General features: G+C 41.8%; 1 protein-coding gene across 2 annotated transcripts; it reads right to left on the bottom strand.

Annotated features, from left to right (window-relative positions):
- Positions 1–437: 437 nt before the first annotated feature.
- Positions 438–23,884, bottom strand: AIDA (axin interactor, dorsalization associated). Of its 2 annotated transcripts, XM_070401221.1 has the most exons (11): positions 23,640–23,884; positions 16,951–17,020; positions 11,862–11,915; positions 11,364–11,418; positions 8,733–8,819; positions 7,982–8,045; positions 7,719–7,825; positions 6,464–6,586; positions 4,402–4,524; positions 2,376–2,493; positions 438–2,249 (listed from the first exon to the last, which is right to left on the bottom strand). In XM_070401221.1, exons 1-11 carry the CDS (start codon positions 23,747–23,749, stop codon positions 2,153–2,155), a joined length of 1,008 nt encoding a protein of 335 aa, XP_070257322.1. In that variant the 5' UTR covers positions 23,750–23,884; the 3' UTR covers positions 438–2,152. The 2 variants fall into 2 exon arrangements, with proteins under 2 accessions (XP_070257322.1, XP_070257323.1); XM_070401222.1 differs by lacking the exon at positions 8,733–8,819 and having other exon boundaries at positions 23,640–23,879.
- Positions 23,885–24,247: the final 363 nt, after the last annotated feature.

The following is a 24,247-nucleotide window of genomic DNA, read 5'->3' as shown; positions in this document are numbered from 1 at the left end:
CACACTCGGCCATCTCAAAAGCCACATCTATTGCAGAAGCCATCTCCAGTCATTGTGTGTCTGGGCGTGGTTTTTAAAATCATCTCATTTATGAAGCAGCAATGTTTCAGCCAGAAAGCATTTCTACAGTTGTGGTTATTGTTCAATGGCTGATTTTTTTTTTTTTCATTTGAAAGTAAATTTAAATAATTTACTGTGGGATGTGGAGTATTCTGTGTCTACTGCTTCAAGACAATCACTTCCTTTGTTATTTCATTCAGTTCTGAATTAAAGCTAAGCTACTCACACAGTGTTCAATTTAAGCTTCTTTAATACTGATGAAAGGCATGTGTAGTTCATATAAAACATACTTCGTGAACAGTAGCAGATGCTCCATATAAATTAACACTTTGATATACATGTCTTACGGTCTATGAGAAAAGAGAAAGAACAATATGTCGGTTTTGCTACATTTTAATAGTAGGTTTTTTGAGAGAGAATTTTTTAGGTCTTGTCAGCAACATCAAACAAAAGGTCCTGAGTCCAGCAGGGTATGGAGCGCTGCCCCTACCTCAGTTTACATGACGGGGAGGAAGTGTGGTTCTTGCCCCTTGAGGAGCTTACAGTCTGGGGGGCTGACAACTCACAGTCTAAGAGTTGAGTGAACAACGAAGTTATTTAAGGCAATTCCTCATCCCCTCCAGCTACTGTGGACGGAACCATTTTGAAATTAATCTAATCAAGATGAGAAACCAGGCTAAACCTGGCTGAGAATTCTTTCAGGCTCCTAAAGTTCCCGACATCCATCTCAGTAAACAGAATTGACCCCACAGACAACTGAAAGACTAAATCTCTTGAAGTGCAAGGGCTGGGACAACGTAATTGTGGTTACTTATTTTAAAAAGCAAACCCACTGGACAGTATGACAGGTTATGACACTAGTTTACAAACAGGCCAAGTACTGCACCACATTCCCCTCGGGCCAGCACTGGTCATGGAAAGTAGTGACATGAAACATGTGGGCTCTACATCTCACCCACAGAAAGCCCACCCCGATTTAATGTTCTGTGTATCAAACAGGCGCCTTGTGTATACTATGAAAGTTTTATTTATGCCCCATTAAGTCAAAAATAATGTAAATAGTCAAATTATAACAAGCTAATGACCTGCATATTCCCATATGGATGAATGGTGATATATCTAAACAGGAAATAAATGGCAATCCTATCTACCTATGTAAAAAAAAATAAAAAAAAATAGAGTATCTCTAAATTTCGCATACTTGTCGCTGTAAGAGGTATGCAGGTTTCACAATCAGTTGTCAGAAAACCAGCAGTTATTCCTGCAGTATCTCGTTAGCATCTGACTCAAATTATGTTTAGATTACATGATTTAGAAGACATTATTAACCCACCTAAACATTGGTAATTATTCTGAGATGGTTCCGCGCTAACCCTAGAATCACTATCAGATAGAATAACAATGTGATGTAGAAGAAGAGCAAATCAACACGACTAAAAATATGCTCACTTTCAGAAACAATCTTGTCCTTTGGGAAAATCACAGCTACAACCTGGGAACACTCCCATACGGTACTGCTCTGGCCAAGGCACACTCTACGCAGGAGAAGGATGAGATCAGGTGAACTTAGGCCACCTTCCAGCAGCAGCCTAGAAATTTACTTCTGGGACAGCATCACTGGTCCAAACTCTCCAAAGCAGTTCCACACTATCCTACCCACATCGGCCCAAAGTTTGACATGAATTCAAAAAACCAAAAGAGCACAGTGGAGCAGAAGGGAATAGACGTGTAAACTCTAGTACATTCTTATTGCTGTAGTAAGTTTGAAGATGAGCACATCCTACCCACAACAGTGTTGTTCCAGGAAGCAGGGCAGTAGTGGTCAATTAGAAAGGAGAATATTAACTGCACACTCAATAAAAAAGTAAAAACATGTTTCAAAACCTACAATAAGCCTGTATCCAAAGGAGTCTTACATGTCAGTGACGTGCTGGACATGGGTTCTGTGCTGCAGCTTTGCAGTGGGCTCCCTCTGGCCCGCTGGCCTGGCACGGCCTGCTTCCTGCCTGCTGAAGGGAGAGGATTCTACAGAGCTACGATGGTCCTAGTGAGTGGTAAAATTCACAGAAGTTCCAGGTAACTCATGGCAGGGTCATTCCTTGTGCAAAGTTTGATGTAGATGAAGATAAAGTGGTTTCTTGGTCAATAATTGCAATTTCTTTCTTTTAAAATCAGTGGGTTTCTTGTATCTGTAACCACAATAGAAAAACCACCGTTTAAAATACTTTGATAATCGATCTATTTCAAGGTCACATACTAAGAAGAAATACTAGTCACCATTCCATTAGTACTGATTCCATACGCGCATCACTTACAGTTCTATTACAATGGGTCCAGGTTTAATCTCATCCATCTCCATGAAGGCGAAACACTTGGTACTGGTAAACCTTTTTTTAGGTTTGTAGTGTTTGAATTCAAAGAAGATAGCTGCACCTAAGGGATGGAAAAAGCATTAGCCACAGATAGCACCATTCTTGGCAATACATTTTCTTTGATCACCAGAAGCATATGAACAAGCAACTGGCATAATTTTATAAAGTAACCTTTGCTATACGGTCTGATGGTATGTGGCTGTCACTCCAAACTCTAGCAAAACTTCTGAGCCAGACTGATCGAAGAACGACCCGTGAAATGAGAACAGCCTAGGAAGATGAGCTGACACGCTTGTAAACGTGAAGAAAGTACAGCATATTCATTAGTATTAATATCAGTTCAAACTAGAGTCACTGTACATAACGAATTCAAAGCTGGGAAAAATGAATGGAGTCAACTTCTGAATACAGTCCTATTTTTAACACCCTGCGAGTCAAGTCGTCAAGAACACGGCCCAATAAAACAAACATAATCAGATAGCCCGTGAAACACGCCCCCTCACCCCACATCAGAAACATTTCTCAGAGCAATGGAGTTCAATGGAAAACAAAGTTCTGTTGTATTTTACTGCAGAAGGCACACTTCACACAGACATTTCTTGGACATTATTTCTTAAGCACGTCCTACCTACTTACGCTGCTAACACAGCGATTCTCAAACTCTGGAGGGCCCAAGCATTTGCATCTCACCAGGAAGCTGTTCACTCAGAGACTCACCCTCTAGTCTAACGGGAGCGCTGCAGGACAAGTCTTTTATTTTTTAAAATATTTTTATTGATTTCAGAGAGGAAGGGAGAGGAAGGGAGACAAAATCATCAATGATGAGAGAGAATCATTGATCAGCTGCCTCCTGCACACCCGACACTGGAGATCGCCCCACAGTGGGGATGGAGCCCACAACCAGGACACATGTCCTGACTGGGAATTGAAATGCAACCTCCTGGGGTTCATAGGTTGACAATCAACCACTGAGCCACACCAGCCGGGCAGGACTGTCCTTTAGGACACGGGAACAGCAGCACCGATTTGAGAAGGAAAAGATCAAATCTTTTAGAGCAGCGGTCGCGAGCCACTGGTGGTCGGTGAGGTGTGAAGGGTTGGCGACCGCTGTGTTAGAGATGTGGCAACTGTTCAAGAGGCACATGTGTCTTTTTTTATTTTTTAATATATTTTATTGATTTTTTTACAGAGAGGAAGGGAGAGGGATAGAGAGTTAGAAACATCAATGAGAGAGAAACAGCGATCAGCTGCCTCCTGCACACTCCCCACTGGGGATGTGCCCGCAACCAAGGTACATGCCCTTGACCGGAATCGAACCTGGGACCCTTCAGTCCGCAGGCCGACGCTCTATCCACTGAGCCAAGCCAGTCAGAGCGGCATATGTGTGTCTTGTGCGATCCGCCCACAGGGCTTGAACATCGCAAACACCACAACTGAATCTCCGGTGGTAAAGGGGCTCCGAAGTCTTCTGTTCAGAGAACACTGGCATCCGGTGGACAAAGGCAAGAGAAACGTTTCCTCCCAAGAACCGTGCAACTTGGAACTGTGACTTCACCTTTTTAATCATTTGCTTGTGTCCTTTCCCATCCTCCTGCCAACTAACGCAAACGACAGGGTCTGTCTGCCCAATAGATTCCACTGGAAAAAGTGTTCCTTTCAGCTACTAGAGCCTTAATCTTCACGGAGCCCTGCTTCCGCAGCCCTTCCTATGAGAAAGCTTTCATTCTATTCTGTTGTTAAAGATGATAAGATTTTACTATGGAAGACTGCTTTATTATGTGTTATTTATTATACAACTAGATAACACAATTCCCGATTCCCACATTTAAATATAAATACATATCTCATTCAATCCCATAAACACGATGTGACGTTTACTTTTTCCAACGCTGCTAGGTCCACCAGGCCCACACACATGAACAAGAGGAGAACTCTGAGCACAAGGGGTCAGTTACTGACCATTACACACCTTTGGTTAATTTTTCAACATGCTTCTGGAGCTCAATGTCCACATTAAAGTGAACGTATGTATCTTCTTTTCGGGAAGCCACAGGAGTATCTTGCACAGGAGTTAAATCTATGCCGTTCAGATCTAGAGAGGAAAAGAGTTTCTGCTCAGCAGCCTTCAAATGCACAGACTCAAACACACAGGAACCCCCGGGATTCTGTTTCCTAGAGGCCAGCAGACTCCCAGTTAAGGGGAGTTCCCACCTGGTGTGGGCGGCCACCGAAGGAAGACCTGTGGTCTCCAGAGGTATGTGGAGGGAGCTGAGGAGCGAGGGGGGGACCTCAGGGACCAGCAGAGGAAGCCTTGCCATGACTGGGTACCTAAGGAAGCTTGGAGAGCACACAATATGATCCTATAGTTCAGAGGTGTGTCTTCCCCAGGGAACAGGCCATTATATTCCTGTGTGCAATAACTTTGGAATGTGAATAATATCCCTACTTCCCACCTGATCAAGTGCAGGGCATGGGAGTGCCTGTGAACTGACCTCTAGCAGAATTCCCCTGTTCTATTCAAGTCGGAGGACCAATCGGACATGAAAGCTGCCAATGAAACCTCTCCACACGTGAATGCTTTTGCCTGTATACAACATACATTCTGGTTCCATTTGCTGTAACATAACCTGATTTACAACAGCCAGATGGTGCACTATGTATGGAGCATGGTTTTAATTTCCTGGAGCCGGGAATCTTCCAGTTTAATCAAATTCAATGGGGACTCGCGTAAGGACTCCTCCGTGTTTTACTCCACAGACCCATCTTAAGGGACTTAAAACGATTTAGCACATTTAATTATTTCAGTTCCTAAAGATATTTACACAAAAACATATTTCAGTCCAAGGTGTATGCAAAGATAGCATAAAGCTATCACGGTATCATGACATTGTGTGTTTTACCGTGTATATTCCCAAATGAGATACGCAGCTTTGCTAAGGGCCTATGAACAGTGTCGGACACAAATGCTTTCCTGTCGACCTTGGACTTGATAACTGCACATCAGGAGATAAGGCAGCACCGCACTAGTGCTGTGGATCGTGGTTTCCCCATGTCACAATTTTCCTCCGTGGCCGAGTTCCTTTTTCTTTTATTTGGTACTAATGAACCCACATGCGTCTGAATTTATTTCTGCAATTGGTCAAAGTTCCCTCCAATTCACTGCAGTCCAGATCTGTTTCATTGATTTGCCTCAAACTGCAGATTAACTGTGCTGTCATTTCTGAATAATTGTATGACAACTTCATTCTCAATCACTCAGTAATTATTTTTAAAAGGCCACAGAGTGCTTTACAATAAAGTTCTGTATAAAATGCATGGCGATGCAACAAAAGAACTCAACCACTGTGGTTCCCCTCTTAAACCAAAGACAGAAAAAGTTGTTTTCAAGGCATCAATCATTGGATAGTTAAAAAACAAATTCTAAGACTAACCATGTTTAATAACCTTGGTAACATAGTTCAGGACAAGAAACACGCCACTTTTTAGCATCCCCCGGGACTGCGTTCTGGGTGTGGATGTTTACGGATATGTCCTGTTTCCCTTCTCCACGGATGATTCATTGACGCCCTGACTCTCGCCCACCTGGGCTCGGCTCTCCTGGACAGGAACAAGAGGGCCTCGCGTGGAGGCACCAGGGGACCGGAGAGCACGGCTGTGCAAAGGGAACCACACACCCTTGGGAGGTGGGGGACATTTTTTAAACCTGTTTCCTGAAGGATGTCTTTGCCACGAAGACAGTGCATATGTCTAGGCAGCACCCTTGATGGAATTTTAAGAATAAAAGACATAGGAAAAAAAACCTCGAAAGCAAACATGAGTGTAAGTTATAATAGGAAAATACTTTTAGTAAATCTCTCAGAAATGTTCGGAGAAGGAATGATGCCCTCTTCTCGGGGATCTGGCCTCACTGTAGAATGAATGAAAACTGAGCTGTCATAGACACAAGAGTCCCGCCACCCCCATTTATCCCAATGAGAAACAACATTTTATAAAAGTCACCAGAGGGAAAACATGTAGGCACAGTTATTTACCCTTTACACTGACTGTGATATAGGGGTCAATGCACTGCCCGGCATCTTTCAGACCGATCTTCTCAATTCGGATCGTTAGTAACGTCATTCCTGGTTCTGACGGCAACCTCGGTAATAAAGTACCTGGTAACAGAGAAACAGCAATAAAAATGAGCTCCACTGGTAATTTGAGTGTCAATATTTTACGTTATTTGCTTTCCTACCCACCCCCACCCCCAGGTCCAGGCATAATGACCACAATGGGATTGATTAAACAAGTACCACGACAGTGCACAGGAAAGAGTGAACAGAGCTGGACCGAGACTGTTACTCTGGGAAAGGCCTGCTTGCAAGGTCAGCCCTGAGCACATGTCTGGGAACCTGGATTCGGGGAGGGTTCCCACAGCCCCTGATAGGAACAGCCACTGTGCTTAAGCTATCTGGGCAAACAAGGCGGTCTATGCTGAGTACCTGCTTTCCTCTGGGAGGAGGGACTTTGGCCAGTGCTCGGCAGAGGGTGGCTATGTGATCAGCCCCAGTACCAGCTCGGGCACTGAGTCTCTACTGTGCTGGCCGACAGAACACATCTCCGTGTCCTGCCCCCATTTGTCACTGGGGGAGTTAATCACAACTCGACTCTACAGGGAGGACTCCCGGAAGCTCGCGCCTGGCTTCCCTACTTGCTCGCATACCTTTTCCCTTTGCTGGTTCTGTTCTTGTATTTTTCTCACTGCAATACATTACAGCTGTGAGTACCACTGTATGCTGAGTCCTCCTAGCGGATTACCAAACCTGAGGGTGGTCTTGGGACCCTGACACAGTAAGATACTTTCAGACCACACTTCCAAAATAGCTCCTGCCAATAACATGGCCATAAACGTTTGCTTCAGACTGACACGGGCTCTGGAGATGTCTTCCTCCCCACTAGAGAGAACCAAAATCAGTTCCAATCACCCTGACCTGGGATTAAGTTATGACTATTTTATTTATTTTTTTTAGTTATGGCTATTTTATTTTATTTTATTTTTTTAAAAATATATTTTATTGATTTTTTACAGAGAGGAAGGGAGAGAGATAGATAGTTAGAAACATCGATGGGAGAGAAACATCGACCGGCTGCCTCTTGCACACTCCCTATTGGAGATGTGCCCACAACCCAGGTACATGCCCTTGACCGGAATCGAACCCGGGACCTTTCAGTCTACAGGCCGACGCTCTATCCACTGAGCCAAACCGGTTTTGGCAGTTATGGCTATTTTAAAACAAAGATACCCACCGGGAACTCTAGCAGGAAAGGAATCAGGAGACCCTGCTCCAGCACCACCCTCTTCCTCATCTTCTTCAAATTCCAAGTTCTCTTCTTCACCAGGTGCTAAAATTCTTCTACATGCAAAAGGACAGACATTGAATGAGTACAAAACCAAGTATTCTAGGGAAGCCTCCCAGCTGCTCACTTCCCAGGTAAGATGCTGATATAAACAATGTTGACACAAATAGGTGTAAAATAAGAAAACAAATATGGGTGCGTATTTACTTTACCTTAAGGGGACAGGCTGAACGTCAAATGGGAATTCTTTGTTATAGGTAAGAATATTCTTTAGGACTAGAATAAAAAGAGAAAGGAACATGAATTCTTCTATGAATCAAATCTAAAATTTTACCACAAATGACGGTTTTTTAATCAATTTTCTCTGCAAAGTAATAATTTTTGAAAATGGCCAATCTTATCGTGTATTTGTCCGTGGACTTAGAGGTCTTAGCAAATGGAAATATCCGTAGGATGCTCCAGCCACTGATAATTTCAAAGCTCTGTCAGCTCTCTAAGGAGAGGATAAGTTCCAGAGCCTCCAAGCCCTCATTGAAAACAAACCCCCAAATAGTTCTGTGCACAAAGTTCCAGGTGAAACATGGGACAGACAAGTAATGCCTCCATTCTGGAGCATGACATTTAAAGACTGACATCAAAGATGACCAATCAGAGAGGTAGATGAACATGTCTTAGTCTATGTCCTCATTAGATTTCCCCTCAACTACATGAAACTGGTAAAGTTTGGTAAATCTGGTTATAATGTTCATATATAAAGTTTACTGTATACACACATATTATACACATACACATAAACATTATCATTTATGATAAAGGTTATTACATACATATATATACATTACATACATGCACACAAACATAAAGAAAGACTTATCCTCAAGGGAAGTCTGAAACCACACGCTATGGCACCACCTCCTGGACTATGGCTGTGCTCAATGATTACATTCTGGCATATAAACTTACAGAGAGGAGTTCTACTCTTCTGCCTACGTTGGAGAGGTGCTATAAGTATGTGCTTCATATCTAGCCTTATGGGTTTCCAGTAATTACCTGCAATTATATGAAGGTGAAGTAACGGCATTAACTGGGCAATCCAAAAAGTTCCCAGAACTTTACATTCATCTTATTCAGCCTAATTTTGGAGTCCTGCAGCTTAAAGCTAACATAGGTATGGCGTACTGTCATCTCAAAGAAGGAAATCCCAGTGCACAGACTGCAATTATATGACTTCAACAGGAGTGAGATGTATTTACCAGACTTCTTATAATATAGCACCCCTATTAAGTCCTTCAATGAGAGAGAAATCTGAGACTTGTGTCTAGGTTCTCATTCATTCTCATTCTCTCTCTCTCCCTCCCTCTAGCTCTCACCCTTATCCTTCCTCTCACTCTCTTCTTCTCAACAAATGTGCCTTGAATGTCCACAGTGTCCCATGATGTGTGAGATACGGCAGTGATGAAGACAGAGGTTTCTTGCCCTCACATATGGATTATAGGCCACAGTGAGGACAAGCAGACAATAGATGAGCCAACAACTTAACAAGGTAACGTAAGATTGCGCTTAGCGTGATCAAGGCCGCAAACAGGAAGCCCGTGCAAGTGGAGGAGGAGAGAACGTCAGCTAAGGTGGCAAGGCAGGCCTTTCCCAACTGACTTGTTAGGAGACGTGTGAGCTGTGACCTGGAGTGAGAGGAACCGTCTCTAAGCAGCTCTGGGACAAGGGCTTTCCAGGTATTAGAGAACAGGCGAGAGCAACAACAAAGGCTCTGAGGCAGGAACGAGTCTGACTTGTTCAAGGAATAGAACGGACTGTACAGCTGAATTGGTTAAACAAAGGGAAGTGGCAGAGATTTGAAATGTGATATGTTGATATTACTAAGGATTAACGTAAGAAAATTAAATGACTACCACTTTCAAGATCTTAGTCTTATTATATTTCAGACAGGATTATCAAGAGATTTAAAAACCCTTGAAGGAAAAATACATTAGCAAAATAAAGCAACCAAGTCCACTTGAAAGGTATAGCCATTCATTAATTTTCCTTTGCCTACAGTCTTAGAAGAGGCAGAGGCTAGTTGGACTAAGTACACTTAACTTAAAATATATCCAACACCAACTTGTAGGAAATGATTCTGATACAATAATTAACTCACAAAGTGCCTAGCTTTAATCAAATCAAAATTACAGAGCATATCCTACTGAGATACAATATGCACACTGATGTTCTTTTAGGAGGCAAGAGCAAATTAAAGTCATCTAAAAAGCTAGTAAGTACCAAGGAGGGAGAAGTCCACATGAAAAGAACTATATGAATTCAAAATATAACAGAATGAATCCCAACAATGCTATCTTTCCTTTCCATTCCTACCCCTAATCTTAAAAAAAAAAAAAAAGCAAACAAAAGTACAAGGAATAGAAGACTACTGCAGATTTTAATCCAATCTTCTAATATGTGTGTCAATAAGCTCTCAGGAGCTTGAACTGGAGATAGTTAGGATTGATGTCGATATTCTAACGTTACCGGTATTAATATAGAGCGCAGTGGAGGAAACACTGGCTCTGGAGCCACTTAGAACCCTGGTCAATACCAAGTTCTGGAATAGTGTGGTGAAGGCTTGGGAGGGGTGGGTATGAGGTGGAGCAGGTGAATGGGGGAAAAACATAAACAAAGGGGACCTCTGTAATACTTTCAACAATAAAGATTAAACAAAACCAAAAAAAACCAGTTCTGGAATTTATGAGCTGTAAGGTCATGGGCACGTGTCAGTTAGCAAACTGCAACTGAGTGGATATACCTGAATGCTATTAGGTAGCTGCTACTCTAACCACTGGTAACCATGGTCACCCATGAAAGATCCTTTCAAGCAATAGGAGAAATAATTGGACATGTTTAGAGGGACAGCTAATAAAGACCTAAGGATAAACAGTTTACAGTCATCCTACATATCTATTTGATTTTAAAGTTTTATTTGGAAACAAACTGGGGAAAAAAACACATCAAACAAACAAAAATGTAATGGAAAATAGTGACTACATAAGGATCCAAAGTCCTAATTATGCTTATCATTGAAAAATTGATTATAATTTTCTCTAGAAACATTATATAACCATTAAATAACCATTAAAGCTACCAATGTGCTTTTCTTAAAACAATAGTATATATAGCCAGTCACTAAAGACCATATATTATATGATTCCATTTATAAGCAATATCCACACAGGCAAATCTAGAGACAGAAATTAAACTAGTGGCTGGGAATTGGGGAGTTGGGCGAAATGGGTGGATGCTACTGGGCACAAAATTTTTTTCTGGGGTGATGAAAAAAATAGAGAGGAAGGGAGGGGGACAGAGAGTTAGAAACATGGATAAGAGAGAAACATCGATCAGCCGCCTCCCGCACCCCCCCCCCCCCCCCCCCCCCACTGGGGATGTGCCCGCAACCAAGGCACACGCCCCTGACCGGAATCAAACCCAGGACTCTCTAGTGCACAGGCCGACGCTCTAGCCACTGAGCCAAACCGGTCAGGGCTGGGTTAAATAACCTTAATATATCTAATGGATATTTTTTGAAACAAGTATCACTGAAAAACTTACTTGGTTCTAGCTTCTTCAGGTCCTCCAGTTTAAATTCTTCTTGGGACTGTGTGGACTGAATTCAAAATATGCATATTACAGCTTTTTATTATAAAGATTTCATTATACCACATGTCTTTTAAGTGGCAAGAACTAAATAGTTCCAAAGTAGCCAAAATAAATGAATCTATTTCTTGCTTTCAAAGTAGAAAATGACAAGTCTGAAGCGGATTTTTGTTTGTTGTTGTATTTTGGGAACATTCAGACTAATAATAACAGGAAAAAAAATTAAAGTTATATCTTTTAGTTCTAATTTATGAAAAAATGAACTAAGTATTTTCATATGAGCTTTACTCATGAATTCCTATTGCTATAAAACCCTCCTGAGACAATATTGCTCTTAGTAGGCATGCCTAATGTTTCATTAGAATAGTTCATAATAATTTCTTTTCCTTAACTTTGCAGACCTAACAGTTGGTGGTTTCCTTATACCAGAAAGAGGGGCAAAAACCTATTTACCTGTAAAGCTGCACTTCGTAATTCCAAGCATGTTGCAATTTTGCCTATGGTTTTCTGTAGAAAAAAGAAAAAGCTATAAATACCAAATATTATAACCATTAACTAGTAGTTGTCAAAATCACCAGTTAATTTTTATTGATAAGGGATGTATAATTTCTAAAAATAAGTTAAATTCTCTTTCTTTTTAGCATCTTGCAGATTCTAAAGAAGAGAAACAGGCAGCAAAGGGCTGGGATGAGGGAGACCTAATGTGCCACCACCAATGTTAAATTAAGTTTACTTTGACGGCAGCTTTATGAAATGATTTAAAGGGCAATGGAAAGGACCTCCAACCTGTTCCCTCCAAACTCTGCCTTCTCTTTTTCTCCATAAAGCCTGAAATTCATTAAAAGATTTAAAAGTAAAAGTATCTGAAAGTTAGCATGATATAATTTAATTTTGACTAAGTCCAATCATGACTTACATAATTAAATACATAGGCACTACGAAGCAAAATTAATACCTGTGATGAAGGGTGGCAAGTTTCACAGTCAGGTCTGTTTTATATAATATGAGCTATAAAATGGATATTAAGTGACAGGGCATAGTCCTTGACCTTAATAAGCTCAGCTTCTATGGTGTAAGATAAGACATGTACAGGATCACTGTAATCTAAAGAAGAGACACATGATTCTGTAAGATTCAGCAGAGTAAGCCACTGTATGTTCTGAAGAAATGGGACAAGACCACATGCTCCAGTGACTAGGAGGATTTTTACAACTAAAAAGCTTAGATTGTCATGATTCATTTGTCCCCAACTAAATGGAAGTGTGGGGTGTGTGTGTGTGTGTGTGTGTGTGTGTGTGTGTGTGTGTGTGTTGGGGATGGGGGCGTCATTCTGAAGGGGACCTTCAATGAATAGCTGAGGAATCTGTCATTACTTTAGCAGTAAGTTACACAGAAGGTTTTTGAACACAGAATGACAATCAGATTTGCCCTTTAAGAAGAAAGTTGTGACAACAGAATCCATAGGATGAAGTAGAAAAGGTAAAAGACTAAAGGTAAGATCAGTCGGGTTATTTCAAGTATCCAAGTAAATGGTAATAAACAAGAACATGAATGACTAGGGTGGCTATGAAAAGATGGACACCCATAGAAGAAATATCTGTAAGAGCAGGCAGCCAAATTATGCCCATGTATACTTTCAAGTTCTCCCAAAAAAGACATTTCTTAAGTTTTTATTAGAAATCAATCTAGACCATAAAATTGAAGTACCTTTGTACAATATTTACAGTGCCTTCACAATGAACTATTCTGCAAACAAATGACATGTTTTTCTAAATGTATAAATGTTAGTTGAATATGGTGGTTTTCTCTTTTGTCAGCTTTCTCTGCAAGATAATGAGGAGCAAAGAGGAGTGACAAGTAATCATCCTGGCCCCGGTGCTTAGGCTAGTGTGTATTATTGCAATTATTATATCAATAATAAAAGCTGGCACAGCAACTCACAAAATAAACCTCTACCGAGCAAAATGTGACTCTTGGCTAATGCACAAGTAACCATATTTAATTACCTCCACAATCTAAACATTCCTTTTAATCCCAACATAAGAGTTTAGAAAATACCCAATTTCATTCTGAAAATTTACATTTAAAGATTCCATTTAAATATGTTAAGCACAAAAGGATTCAAGACAGATTTATATAACATCTCAAATAGCTTTTTTAAATAGAAAGACTTTTTAAAATATATTTTATTGATTTTTACAGAGAGGAAGGGAGAGGGATAGAAAGTTAGAAACATCGATGAGAGAGAAACATCAATCAGCTGCCTCCTGCACACCCCCTACTGGGGATGTGCCCGCAACCAAGGTACATGCCCTTGACGGGAATCGAACCTGGGCTCAAATAGCTTTTGGATAGAAATCAGTGTCTTTTCTAAATAAAATCTAATCATTGTTATTCAAATATACCACTCAACTATGACAAAACTAATAAATAATGTTAAACATAAATATAATAATATAGGAGCAGTAATTAATGGCTAACAATTAATAGAGCACTTACTGACAAGCTCTCCTAAGTGATTTATAAGCTTTAATTCATTTAATCCTCACTATAATTCTATCAGCTAGAGACAGTCATTTTATAGATGTGAAAATTAAACAGAGGTTAAGTAAGTTGCCCTGCACATCAAATTTTTTCTATACAAAATATAAAAAAAGCAATACATTTATTTTAATACCATTTGACCATACTTTCTGTTCTTTCAAATATGTTCTTTTTAAAAGGGTTTTGTCTGTATTAAGTGAGATATATCAATGAGCAAGTCTTAAAAATATTACTTAACTCCTTTTCCTTCTTTACTCTAAAATCCATTTGATTTGATACTTTCAACTTTTAAAGTAAAATGTAGTTTAACAACTATGAGTCCACTAATAAACCTATTTTAAAATGAACATTTCTTCAAGTTAAGCAGAAGCAACAGCTTTTCAGCCGGAATCTACTGAACTATGGCAAAATACCAATAGGCATTATTCATAACTATTTTAAGGGACCACACCCAACATCAGTATTAAAAAACGAGTGAAACACTATCATTTTCAGATGTAACAATGACTTTTAAAACATGTTGGATTTATTGGTGTCAAAATCAAGTGCTTGCTACTGTAATTGTTTCACCTTTCCTAGAAACAAATGGACACAAATATGACTGACAAGCACAGGCCACTTGTGCCAGAGTAAGTAATGTGCACTGAGGGTAAGTGAAGTTTAAATTTAGAAACATTTAAATTATCAGCCTTCATTCAAATTAATTGCTCATGCCTGCTATGATATAGAAATGGTAATGTCCTCATTTTCAGAATATTGGCTATTTTAGTTGATTGTTGCTAGGGAAATTGACAACTCTGAAAAGAGCAGTTACAAAGAAAAAGATGGAATAAAAATTGGACAATTAAAGAGCTACATTAATTTTGCTAAAATGTAGTCAATTTAAATAGGTTTTAAAAATACACATAGTTGAAGAAGGATAGTCTCAATCCAGATTTAATTTTTTAGACTTAAACAGCTGGTCATCTACTCTCTAGCTAGGGGGAGGCTGGGAAGGGAGGAAGAGAAGGGCGAGGCAGTAGAAAGGGGATGCCTATAAAATATAACACAAGCATTAGTGCTAGAATTCTCGTTATCACCAAATTTGATTCAAAACAGGAAAAGACTTTCTAAGCATCATGAGACATGATGTTCTATTCTGCCCAGAAACTTACATGAGAAAATCTACGACACCAAAGTAGGGAACTTAATGGAATGAAAGCTTTTGGCAGCGATTCTTTGGCTATTAAACCCAGTTGTTACTATGACAAAACTATTGGGAATAGAAAGCCAAGTCAACTAATCATGAGGGAGGATCAAATAAGAATCACAAATTTTCTTACTTTCCACCGGAAGTCTTTGTGGATATTATGATTAGAAAATCCCTATGAATATTTTATCACCAATTAGTAAAGTTTTGAGGGATCAGTAGTTCTGTTTTAGAGTCCTTTAGACTTAAAATATTGAGGAGATGTATATAAGTTATGCTCTCAAAAATTAGGATTTCTCTTGCCTTAAAATAATAATCATATATGAATAAATATCAATAACCTACGATTAATATTGAAGCATTTACTTATTAAATATTTTTGAAAGCTTCCTGTGCACTAAAAGGTTGTCAGTTCAATTCCCGGTCAGGATTTTGGGCTTGATCCACAGTAGGGAGTGCACAGGAGACAGGGGATTGATGTTTTGCTCTCACATCAATGTTTCTCTCTCTCCCTCTCCCTTTCTCTCTCTTCTAAAAATCAATTTAAAAAAAGGAAAAATAAAAATAAAATATGGTGATCATTTAATTCTCAATACTGTGAAACCAGCTGATCACTTCCTAATCAATTCCTAAATAGTTTTCACAAATGCTATAGAGGTGATAAAGCAAATAGTCTTTGTTCCTTTCCTTAAGCAAACCAATCATTTCCTTGATGGTAATTATTTTCCAGGGCTCAAATCCTAAATATGCTAAATCTATTGTGGGTATCAATAATTATTAAGAAAAAGAGAACAGTACACTTTTAAATTGTAGCAATGTATTTTTTCTTTTTCAACACAAAAAAGTACATTAGATAATGTAGATCCTAAATATTTTAAAAATGCAAATATACTATCTTGTGTAAGAAATATGGCTAATCAAACTCTTTAGGGGTTTTTTCCTTTCCAAACTCCTATAAATAACACTCAAATGAATACAAGGCCTAAGGACCAAAATAAATTTGTTTCAGCTTTCTTAAAAAGTCTACCAAAAAAAAAAAAAAAAAAAAAATTCACTCCCACTCCCACTCCCACTCTTTGCACAAAAAAAGAATTCAAGCAAATTAAGTCACCATAGTTTTCACAATGTGTTTTCTTAAGAGATGAAGGAAAAACTGACACAACTCTTTTTTTCTTTATCTATGAGATTAAAATTTGATTTTACATTAGATACACTTAGCCAGGAAAAAATGGGAATTGTTTCTTCCCATTTCATCTCACTCTTTAAAGTAAAGCTTCTTAAAGCATCCTATTTTTCATCATCTCAAACAGTAAAAGGAATTAACATGACACATTAAAATTTTAATTCAAGGAGAAAGAGCACCAATGAAACATTTTGCAATCTTATGCATTTATTTTGCCAACAGAATCTTATCTGAAACTATTGAACTAATTTTTTTCAGGGGTGACTTTTTTGGGGGGAGTGTCTGTTTTGTTTTGAAAGGAGGTAGAGAAGAAAGCTCACAGTTAAAAATAAGATACAATTACTCATAATCAAACTCCAGTTTATGGACTTCCCTCCCAACCAATGTGTGGATGATCTCCACTAAAGATAAACAAAGTCTAAATGGCTAAGTAAAGAAATTCACGAAGTAAGAAATTCACCAAGTGGCAAATCACGTGGCATCTCACGTGATCACAATGTTCAGCAAAGCATCATCAGTACCGTTCTTTGTATAACAGTTTTGTGTTTTGTTTTTGCCTACTGGAATCAAAAGACGGAACCCTGTTCATTTGGAATTTGACATATCTGGCAATTATTTCATGATACCTTTTGTTCTTCTGTGAATTCAGAATTATTGTGTTGAGCTTGGGCCTCTTTTTGTAGATGTCTTGCTAATCTGTAAGAAGAAAACATATATATTCTTTAGAATTGAAGGAAAGCAAAGTATCTCAAGTGCAACAACGTGAAGCAACTTCAATCCTTTATTCTTAAAAATATTTTATTTATTTATTTATACATTTTTAGAGAGAGAGGAAGGGAAGGGGAGAGAGAGAAACCTTTATGTGAGAGTGAAACATCAATTGGCTACCTCCTGCATGCCCCCTACTGGGGCTCGAGGCTGCACCAGGGGCATGTGCCCTAACCAGGAATTGAACCAGCAACCATTTGGTGCATGGGATGCTGCCCAAGCAATTAAGCCACACTGGCCAGGGCACAATTTCAAATATTTTAAAAAACAGACAGTGAAGTACAATAATACTATGTTCTGGTTTCAAAGTATAAATCTACATTATCTTTAGAATCAACTCTTTATACAATGACAATGAAAATACGATATACTTTTCAGAGCATTTCACTGGGACACACTTGAGCTCTAGACAGTAAAAACAGAATCTTAGAGCTGGAGAGAATCTCAAGTGGCATCTAACCCAACTTTCTTTAGTATGCATACATTTCTGCTGTAACAAGCCAATAAGCAGTTGTACAGATTCTGCTTAAAACTTCCGGTGAGCACCATTAACAGTCCCAACCAGAGACACTTCACCAGTCTATTGTTAATTTGCTGGTAAGATGAGTCCACATTACAGGCATGCCAAAGTGGTAATACCCAACCAAATTACACTTTTGAAAACATTTTTCATGGAAAATAAAGAAAACTCCACCAGTCTGCCATGAAAATCATTGTCTGCCCTATTATCATCAAAATTAAAAATAGCAGCTAGGCCTTGGGTGAATTTTCAAGGATGGAGCTGTGCGACCAGTACAGCTCAACAGTGAAGGTCCAAAGCGATCTCTGAGGCAACAAAAACACAGGATTGACTTTTAACAACTAAAGAATCAAAAGACAAATAACTCAACTTAAAAATTGGGCAAAGAATTTGAACAGACTTTTCTCCAAAGAAGATACAAACATGACCAATAAGCACATGAATATCGATCTTACCATGAGTCACTAGGGAAATACCAATCAAAACCATAATGAGATACCATGTCACACCCACTAGGATGGGTATAATTTTTAAAAAGGGAGAAAAAAAATAACAGTGTAGGCAAGGATGTGGAGAAATTAGAACCCTCATATATTGCTGGTAGGATGGTACAGTCACTGTAGAAATCACTTTGGTAATTCCTCAAAAAGTTAAGCACAGAGTTACATATAACCCAGCAATGTCAAAATCTTGGGTATATTCCCAAAGACTGAAAACATATATTCACACAAAAAACCTGTACACAAATGCTTACAGCATCAGTATGATGCATAACATCCCCAAAGTGGAAATACCCCGGATGTCCACCCATTGACGAATGGGGTAAACAAAAAAGAGTATATCCATTCAATGCAATATTATTTGGCATTAAGAAGAATGAAGTAGTGATACATGCCACAACATGGATGAACCTCAAAAACATTATGCTCAATCAAAGAAGCCACAGAGATCACATATCACATGACTCAATTTATATGAAATGTCCAGATAAGACAAATCTTTAGAGACAGAATATAGATGAGCAGTTGCCTGGGGTTTGGGTAGGAATATAAAGTGACTGCAAATGGGCACAAGGGGTCTTTTCGGGGTGATGACGATGTTATAAACTTTATTGTAGTGATGGTGACCCACCTTGGTAAATTTACTAAAAATTCATTTAATTGCTTATGTAAAATGAATGAACTCGTGGTACAGAAATTAAACCTCAATAGTTATTCTAAACTTTTTAAAAACCTAGGCAAATATATTTTCTAAATCCATAAATGATTGCACCATTTGAAGGCAAAGGGAGACATGATTGTGTCCCTTGAGGGAAAATCCACGTGCTTTTGGATATCAGACAAGCAAGGTGTAAGAGTTGCCATTCTGTTAGTAGAGGTGAGAAATCTATCAAATATTTTTCTCTAGAGAATAAACTCACCTTTCAATGCTTCCTACAGATAAATCAGGACTATTCTCAAAGGGGAGTTTTAATTATACTTTAAACACATAAACAAGTAGTTGACTGACAGCAATCTGTGACAGAAATCAGTGCTTCTCAAACTGTCTATAGTGAAGGACCAGTTCTTTCCCCCAAATCTGTTCCAGACTAATCCTATGCAATAAAGCGTAGTATGCAAATTGTCCCCTCAACCGGGAGTTCAACCAGGGGGCAGGGCTGGCCGGGGAAGGGAGGGAGGCCCCGGCCAGCAGCAGCAGCAGCTAGGGACCCTACCAGTGCACGAATTTCGTGCACTGAGCCTCTAGTACTTCTATAAAATGAAAATGATCATGCAGATGTTAAATTGCTATAGTTTCTAAATCTTAAATCTCAATTCCTTTATTTATCTCACTGCAGACCAGCACCGATCTGTGGACCACACCTGAGTAGCACTGATGTAAGAAATAGTAAAGGTGATTAACAACAGGTATTATTCAGTCTTCAAACTCACCTGTTCACTTTAACAAATATTTACTGAGCATCCACGTGCTAGGCTAAGTCCTCAGATTTGGTTTGTGAAATATCTGATTCTGAGCAAGAGACTCTATTCCACTCTACCCTACGTTAGGGATTTGCCATATAATTTGTTTAAATCTTCCAACAGTATTTTGGCATCAACTCTCTAATGTTCCCACAGCATACAACTAAATCCATCCATTCAACAGAATACGAAAATTATCTAATATCTGCCTAAGCAATTATTTGTGATAGCCTAGCACTACTCTGGACACTCGTATAGCTTGGATATCCTGCCCTCAAAGAGCTTACATTCAGGTGGGGAGAGGGACTACACCAAACAAATATATAAAGTATAATGTATTTTAGATGGTGCCAAAATTGCAATGGAAACGTTTAAGTAGGATTGGTGGGGTAGAATGTGCAAACTGAGTAGAGGGGATGGGGGTGGACAGTAAAAGTGTTCCAGAAAAAAGTACAAAAGCCGTAAACCAGAATCTTCAGGAAACAGCGAGCAATGTGGTAGCACTTTTCATGCTTCTGTAATAGTAATACCCAATTCACTCTGAAATCCTCCAATTAGTCAATTTGATGGTGGAAATCAAATCATACTGGTCTTTATACCCCTAGCTCTCCATTGTTGAGTGATGAAATTGTTCACACTGCAGTATCTCCCATTATGGTAATACTAAACATGATCATCCTTTCCCCAAGCACCCCCCTCCCATAAATTCGCTCCTATACGGAGCATGACCTTAAAGACATTGCTGCCGCCTTGGCCAGTTTGGCTCAGTGGATGGAGCATCGACCTGCACACTGAGGGGTCCCGGGTTCGATTCCGGTCAAGGGCATATGCCTGGGTTGTGGGCTCGATCCCCAGTGGAGGGTGTGCAGGAGGCCGCCGATTAATGATTCTCTCTCAGCATTGATGTTTCTATCTCTCTCTCCCTTCCTCTCTGAAATCAATAAAAATATATTAAAAATATAAAAAAAAATAAAGACATTGCTGCCTACCCCGTGAGAAACGCCAATTATCCTAGCCTCTCCCTCCTTCTTCACTCTCAATATCCGGTCAGTGACTACAGCCTGTCAATTCTTTTTTACATCATTTAGTAGTCCCCAAATGGTCTTTTCTGCAGCCTTTCCTCACAGATAATTAAAATAAAAAAGACAATGTGCCTTCCTTTTTGAATATATGAATTTTAAATTCAACCTTTTTTTTCCCCCGATTGACTTTTTAAAATCTTTATTGTTGACAGTATTCCATATACCTCCTTTTGCCCCCATTCACCCCTTCTAGCCTGCCCCACCCTAGGCCTTCACCACCCTACGGTCTGTGTCCATGGGTTATGCATATATGCATACAAGTTCTTTGGTTGATCTCTTCCCACCCACCCATCCACCCTCCCCCGCCTTTCCTCTGAGATTCCAGAGTTTGGTCCATGCTTCTGTCTCTGGATCTATTTTGTTCATATGAATGAGATCATGTGACACTTGTCTTTCTCTGACTGGCGTATGTCACTTAGCATGATGCTCTCCAGGTCCCTCCGTGCTGTCTCAGAGGTAAGAGATCCTTCTTTTTTCATGGCTGCATAGTATTCCACGGGGTCAATGTCCTTCATCCTTTTCTATCCACTCATCTCCTGATGAGCACTTGGGCTGTTTCCAGATCTCAGCTATTGTAAATTGCGCTGCTTTGACCATTTCAACCTCATTTTATACGTAGCCTCATTTTACACATCTACAAAATTGAAGCCAATCATCACACTGGCAGTTTTTAAAATCTGAGAACTATTCTGAATGACGAAGTTAAAACCTAAGTATGGAGGTCCAACAACGGATTTGTATGTGCCTTTTCCTCGGAGCTAGCTAACAGCTTGCATACCCAACTTTCCTTTGCAAGTTCAATTGGACATGGTACTCTCCACTGTGAGCTCCGCTGCTAAATGCCAACAGCTGCGGGGTCCCACCACCTCACAGCGAGAGGTAGCTTTTCACTTCAGTGTCTGCAATCCTGGCCAACACCCAGCATGAGGACCCACATCGGTGCTCACTGCCTAACCGGCGAGAGTATGGAAGGGCATGTTCTTTGGTAATGAAGAAATCTCATTTCCCAAGTTACACACACGACACATCTTAGACAAAGTGTCTTAAATACTATGGAGCAGAGCAGACAGGATTGGGAATTTTTGCAAAACCTCAGATTTCAGCGGTACAGTATTGTGACCCTGGGTAGTCTGCTTAACCCCAGCTTCTGTTTCCTCTTTTTGTAAAATGAGAATAATACGCTCACCGAGTAGTTGCAAGAGCAAGTGATATCAAGTGAAAGTGCAAATCAAACAATATGCATGGCAGAACCGCCCAGAGCAGGGCCGTTTTCTGGGCCTTTTGCAACTACAGGCAATTCAAAGTCAGTAAGATGGGGTAGGACAGTGGTCGGCAAACTGCGGCTCTTTGGCCCCTTGAGTGTGTGGCTCTTCCACAAAATACCACGTGCGGGCGCGCAGGTACAGTGCTATTCAAACTTCGTGGCCCATGCGCAGAAGTCGGTTTTCGAAAGGAGATAGAGGAAGCAAGTATACAAGACGAGTGTGGATGGAGAGTTGGAAGGGGTCGACCTCAGCGAATGTACCTCAATCAGATTGAGGATGTTTTTAGCAAAGGCCAGCTTAGGAGTACCCTCATTAAATTAATAACAATGTACCTACCTATATAGTTTAAGTTTAAAAAATTTGGCTCTCAAAAGAAATTTCAATCGTTGTACTGTTGACATTTGGCTCTGTGGACTAATGAGTTTGCCGACCACTGGGGTAGGAGAACACCTACACGTCCCACTGCATGGTCACGTAAAAACACAAATAACTATTGTAGAGAAAGGACAAAGAATTTAGCTCCTCCAAGTACCAACCCTATATCCTTCCCAGAAGACTGGGGGGGGTGGGGGGGGGGAGACTTTACACACACATGGTTTTTCATATTCCCTGCAGCCTCAAAACAATAACTTGCTTTAACCCAAGAAGTAAATTAATGGCAACCCTTTGCAATGGCATTTTAGCAGCCAGTTATTTCCAGGGAAATGTGTAAGAATCTAATCAAAGTTTTATATGTACGTAAATCTTGTAATAAAAAAAATAAAAACTCTTACTTTTTTTGGGGGGGGGAGGGGAAACTAGAAAGGGAAAGAAATCAAAGAAACGGGTCCACACACGCACCCGGCGGCTATACATTACACACAGGAAAAGGAGGAGGGGCCCGGGAGGGAGCGGCGGCTCCCGTGCGTGGTCTATTAATTCACATTTTTGCTCTCTTTTCTGTTCACATCCTGCGCGGGCTCCACCCAAAGCACCCGAGCGAGGGGGTGGGTGGGTGGGACCCACGCGCTGCTGAGCACATAACAGTCCCAGAAACCGAAACGGAACCGAGGTGGACGGGGAAAACAGGGCTCCGCAGAGCGATGGGCGGAGAAGGGGCGCGCGAGGGGGGACCACCCTGGTGTGGGCCGGGGAGGCACCTCTGGCCTCGTCGCTTTCCCGGGGGCGCCCCCCCCCCACTTCTCCTCTCCATCGCCACTAGTTAGTCCCCTCCAGTCCTGCACCGGGGGATGGGGGGGGGGGGGGGCACCGTGCACAGAGCCACTCATGCCTGCAACAGGGGCGGAGAGCACCCAAGTTTTCCCCCCATCACCACCCCCTCCACCCCCCGGAGATTCTAACAGAGTAATTGAGGGGCGGCAACCTGCGAGAGGCGGGGTGGGGGGGAAGGAGGAGGAAAGGAAACTGCAAGCGGGGGACCCGGGAGACGGGGGGAAAGGAACTAAGGAGGCAGCCCGATGGGGCCGGCGGCCCGGGAGACCAGGGCAACCTGTTGAATGGGGGCTGGCCCGGGGGAGGCGGGGGCAGGGAGAAGGGCGAGGAAGCCCAGGGAGCCCGCGGATCGTGGTGTCCCCAGGGCAGCAGCCGCTCCGGGGCCGGGCGATCGAGACCCAGTGCCCGCGGGGCCCCACCCAGGGGAGCCTCGGCCGCCGAGGCAGGGATGGGAGGGTCCGACGGGACCCGGGGAGGCCGCCCGCCCGCCCGCCGCTCGGCACTCACATCTGATACTCGTCGATCGCCTCCACCAGCTGGCCCCACGAGTCGAAGTCGGCGCCTCTCCTGAAACTGGCGCCCCAGCGCTGCAGCAGGCTCCGGGTCACCTCCGACATGGCCGGTCCCCGCCCGTCCCCGCCCGCCCCTGCCCCGCCGAGGCCGGGCTCTAGGGCGCCATCCTCCCCGGGCCGGGCCCCGACATCAACAGGGTCGGGAGGAACCGCTCCGGCCGCCGCCGCCGCCGCCGCCGCCACCCGCCCAGGAGCCGCCCAAGCCCATTTGCCGCCACAGCCAAACTTGGCGGCTCGGCGGCGGCCGCCCCCGAGGCCCCGCCCCCGAGGCCCCGCCCCGCCCCGCGTTAGGTTGAGGCCGCCCCGCTCCCCCCAGCGGCCGCCGGCGCTATGGCGGCTCCGCGGCCCGGCCTCCTCTGCGCTTCTCCCTGGAGACGGGGCTGCAGCTCCCGGAGGAAAGGCTAGGGCGGAGCAGCTAGGAAAGGGCCCGGGGAAGGAGCGTCCGGAGGGGCCACGACGACGCGGCGGCCCCCGCCCCCAGCGGCCCGCAGGGCTGCCTCGGTAGCTGTCATGGCCGCCGGGTCACGTGGCCACGACCCGCGC

Source organism: Myotis yumanensis, unplaced genomic scaffold, assembly GCF_028538775.1.
Source record: "Myotis yumanensis isolate MYYU_CA2020_CCGP unplaced genomic scaffold, mMyoYum1.0.hap1 SCAF_22, whole genome shotgun sequence".
NCBI lineage: Eukaryota > Metazoa > Chordata > Mammalia > Chiroptera > Vespertilionidae > Myotis > Myotis yumanensis.
This window is presented reverse-complemented; position numbering and strand designations above follow the sequence as displayed.

Bases quoted from the DNA above. Each gene is read 5' to 3' on its own strand.
- AIDA (XM_070401221.1), bottom strand. From the start codon at position 23,749: ATGTCGGAGGTGACCCGGAGCCTGCTGCAGCGCTGGGGCGCCAGTTTC. The intron at 17,021-23,639 runs GTGAGTGCCGAG...TTCTTCTTACAG, and splicing joins GCGATCGACGAGTATCAGAT to ATTAGCAAGACATCTACAAA. The intron at 8,046-8,732 runs GTAAGTTTATAT...TTTTTATTCTAG, and splicing joins GAAGAGTAGAACTCCTCTCT to TCCTAAAGAATATTCTTACC.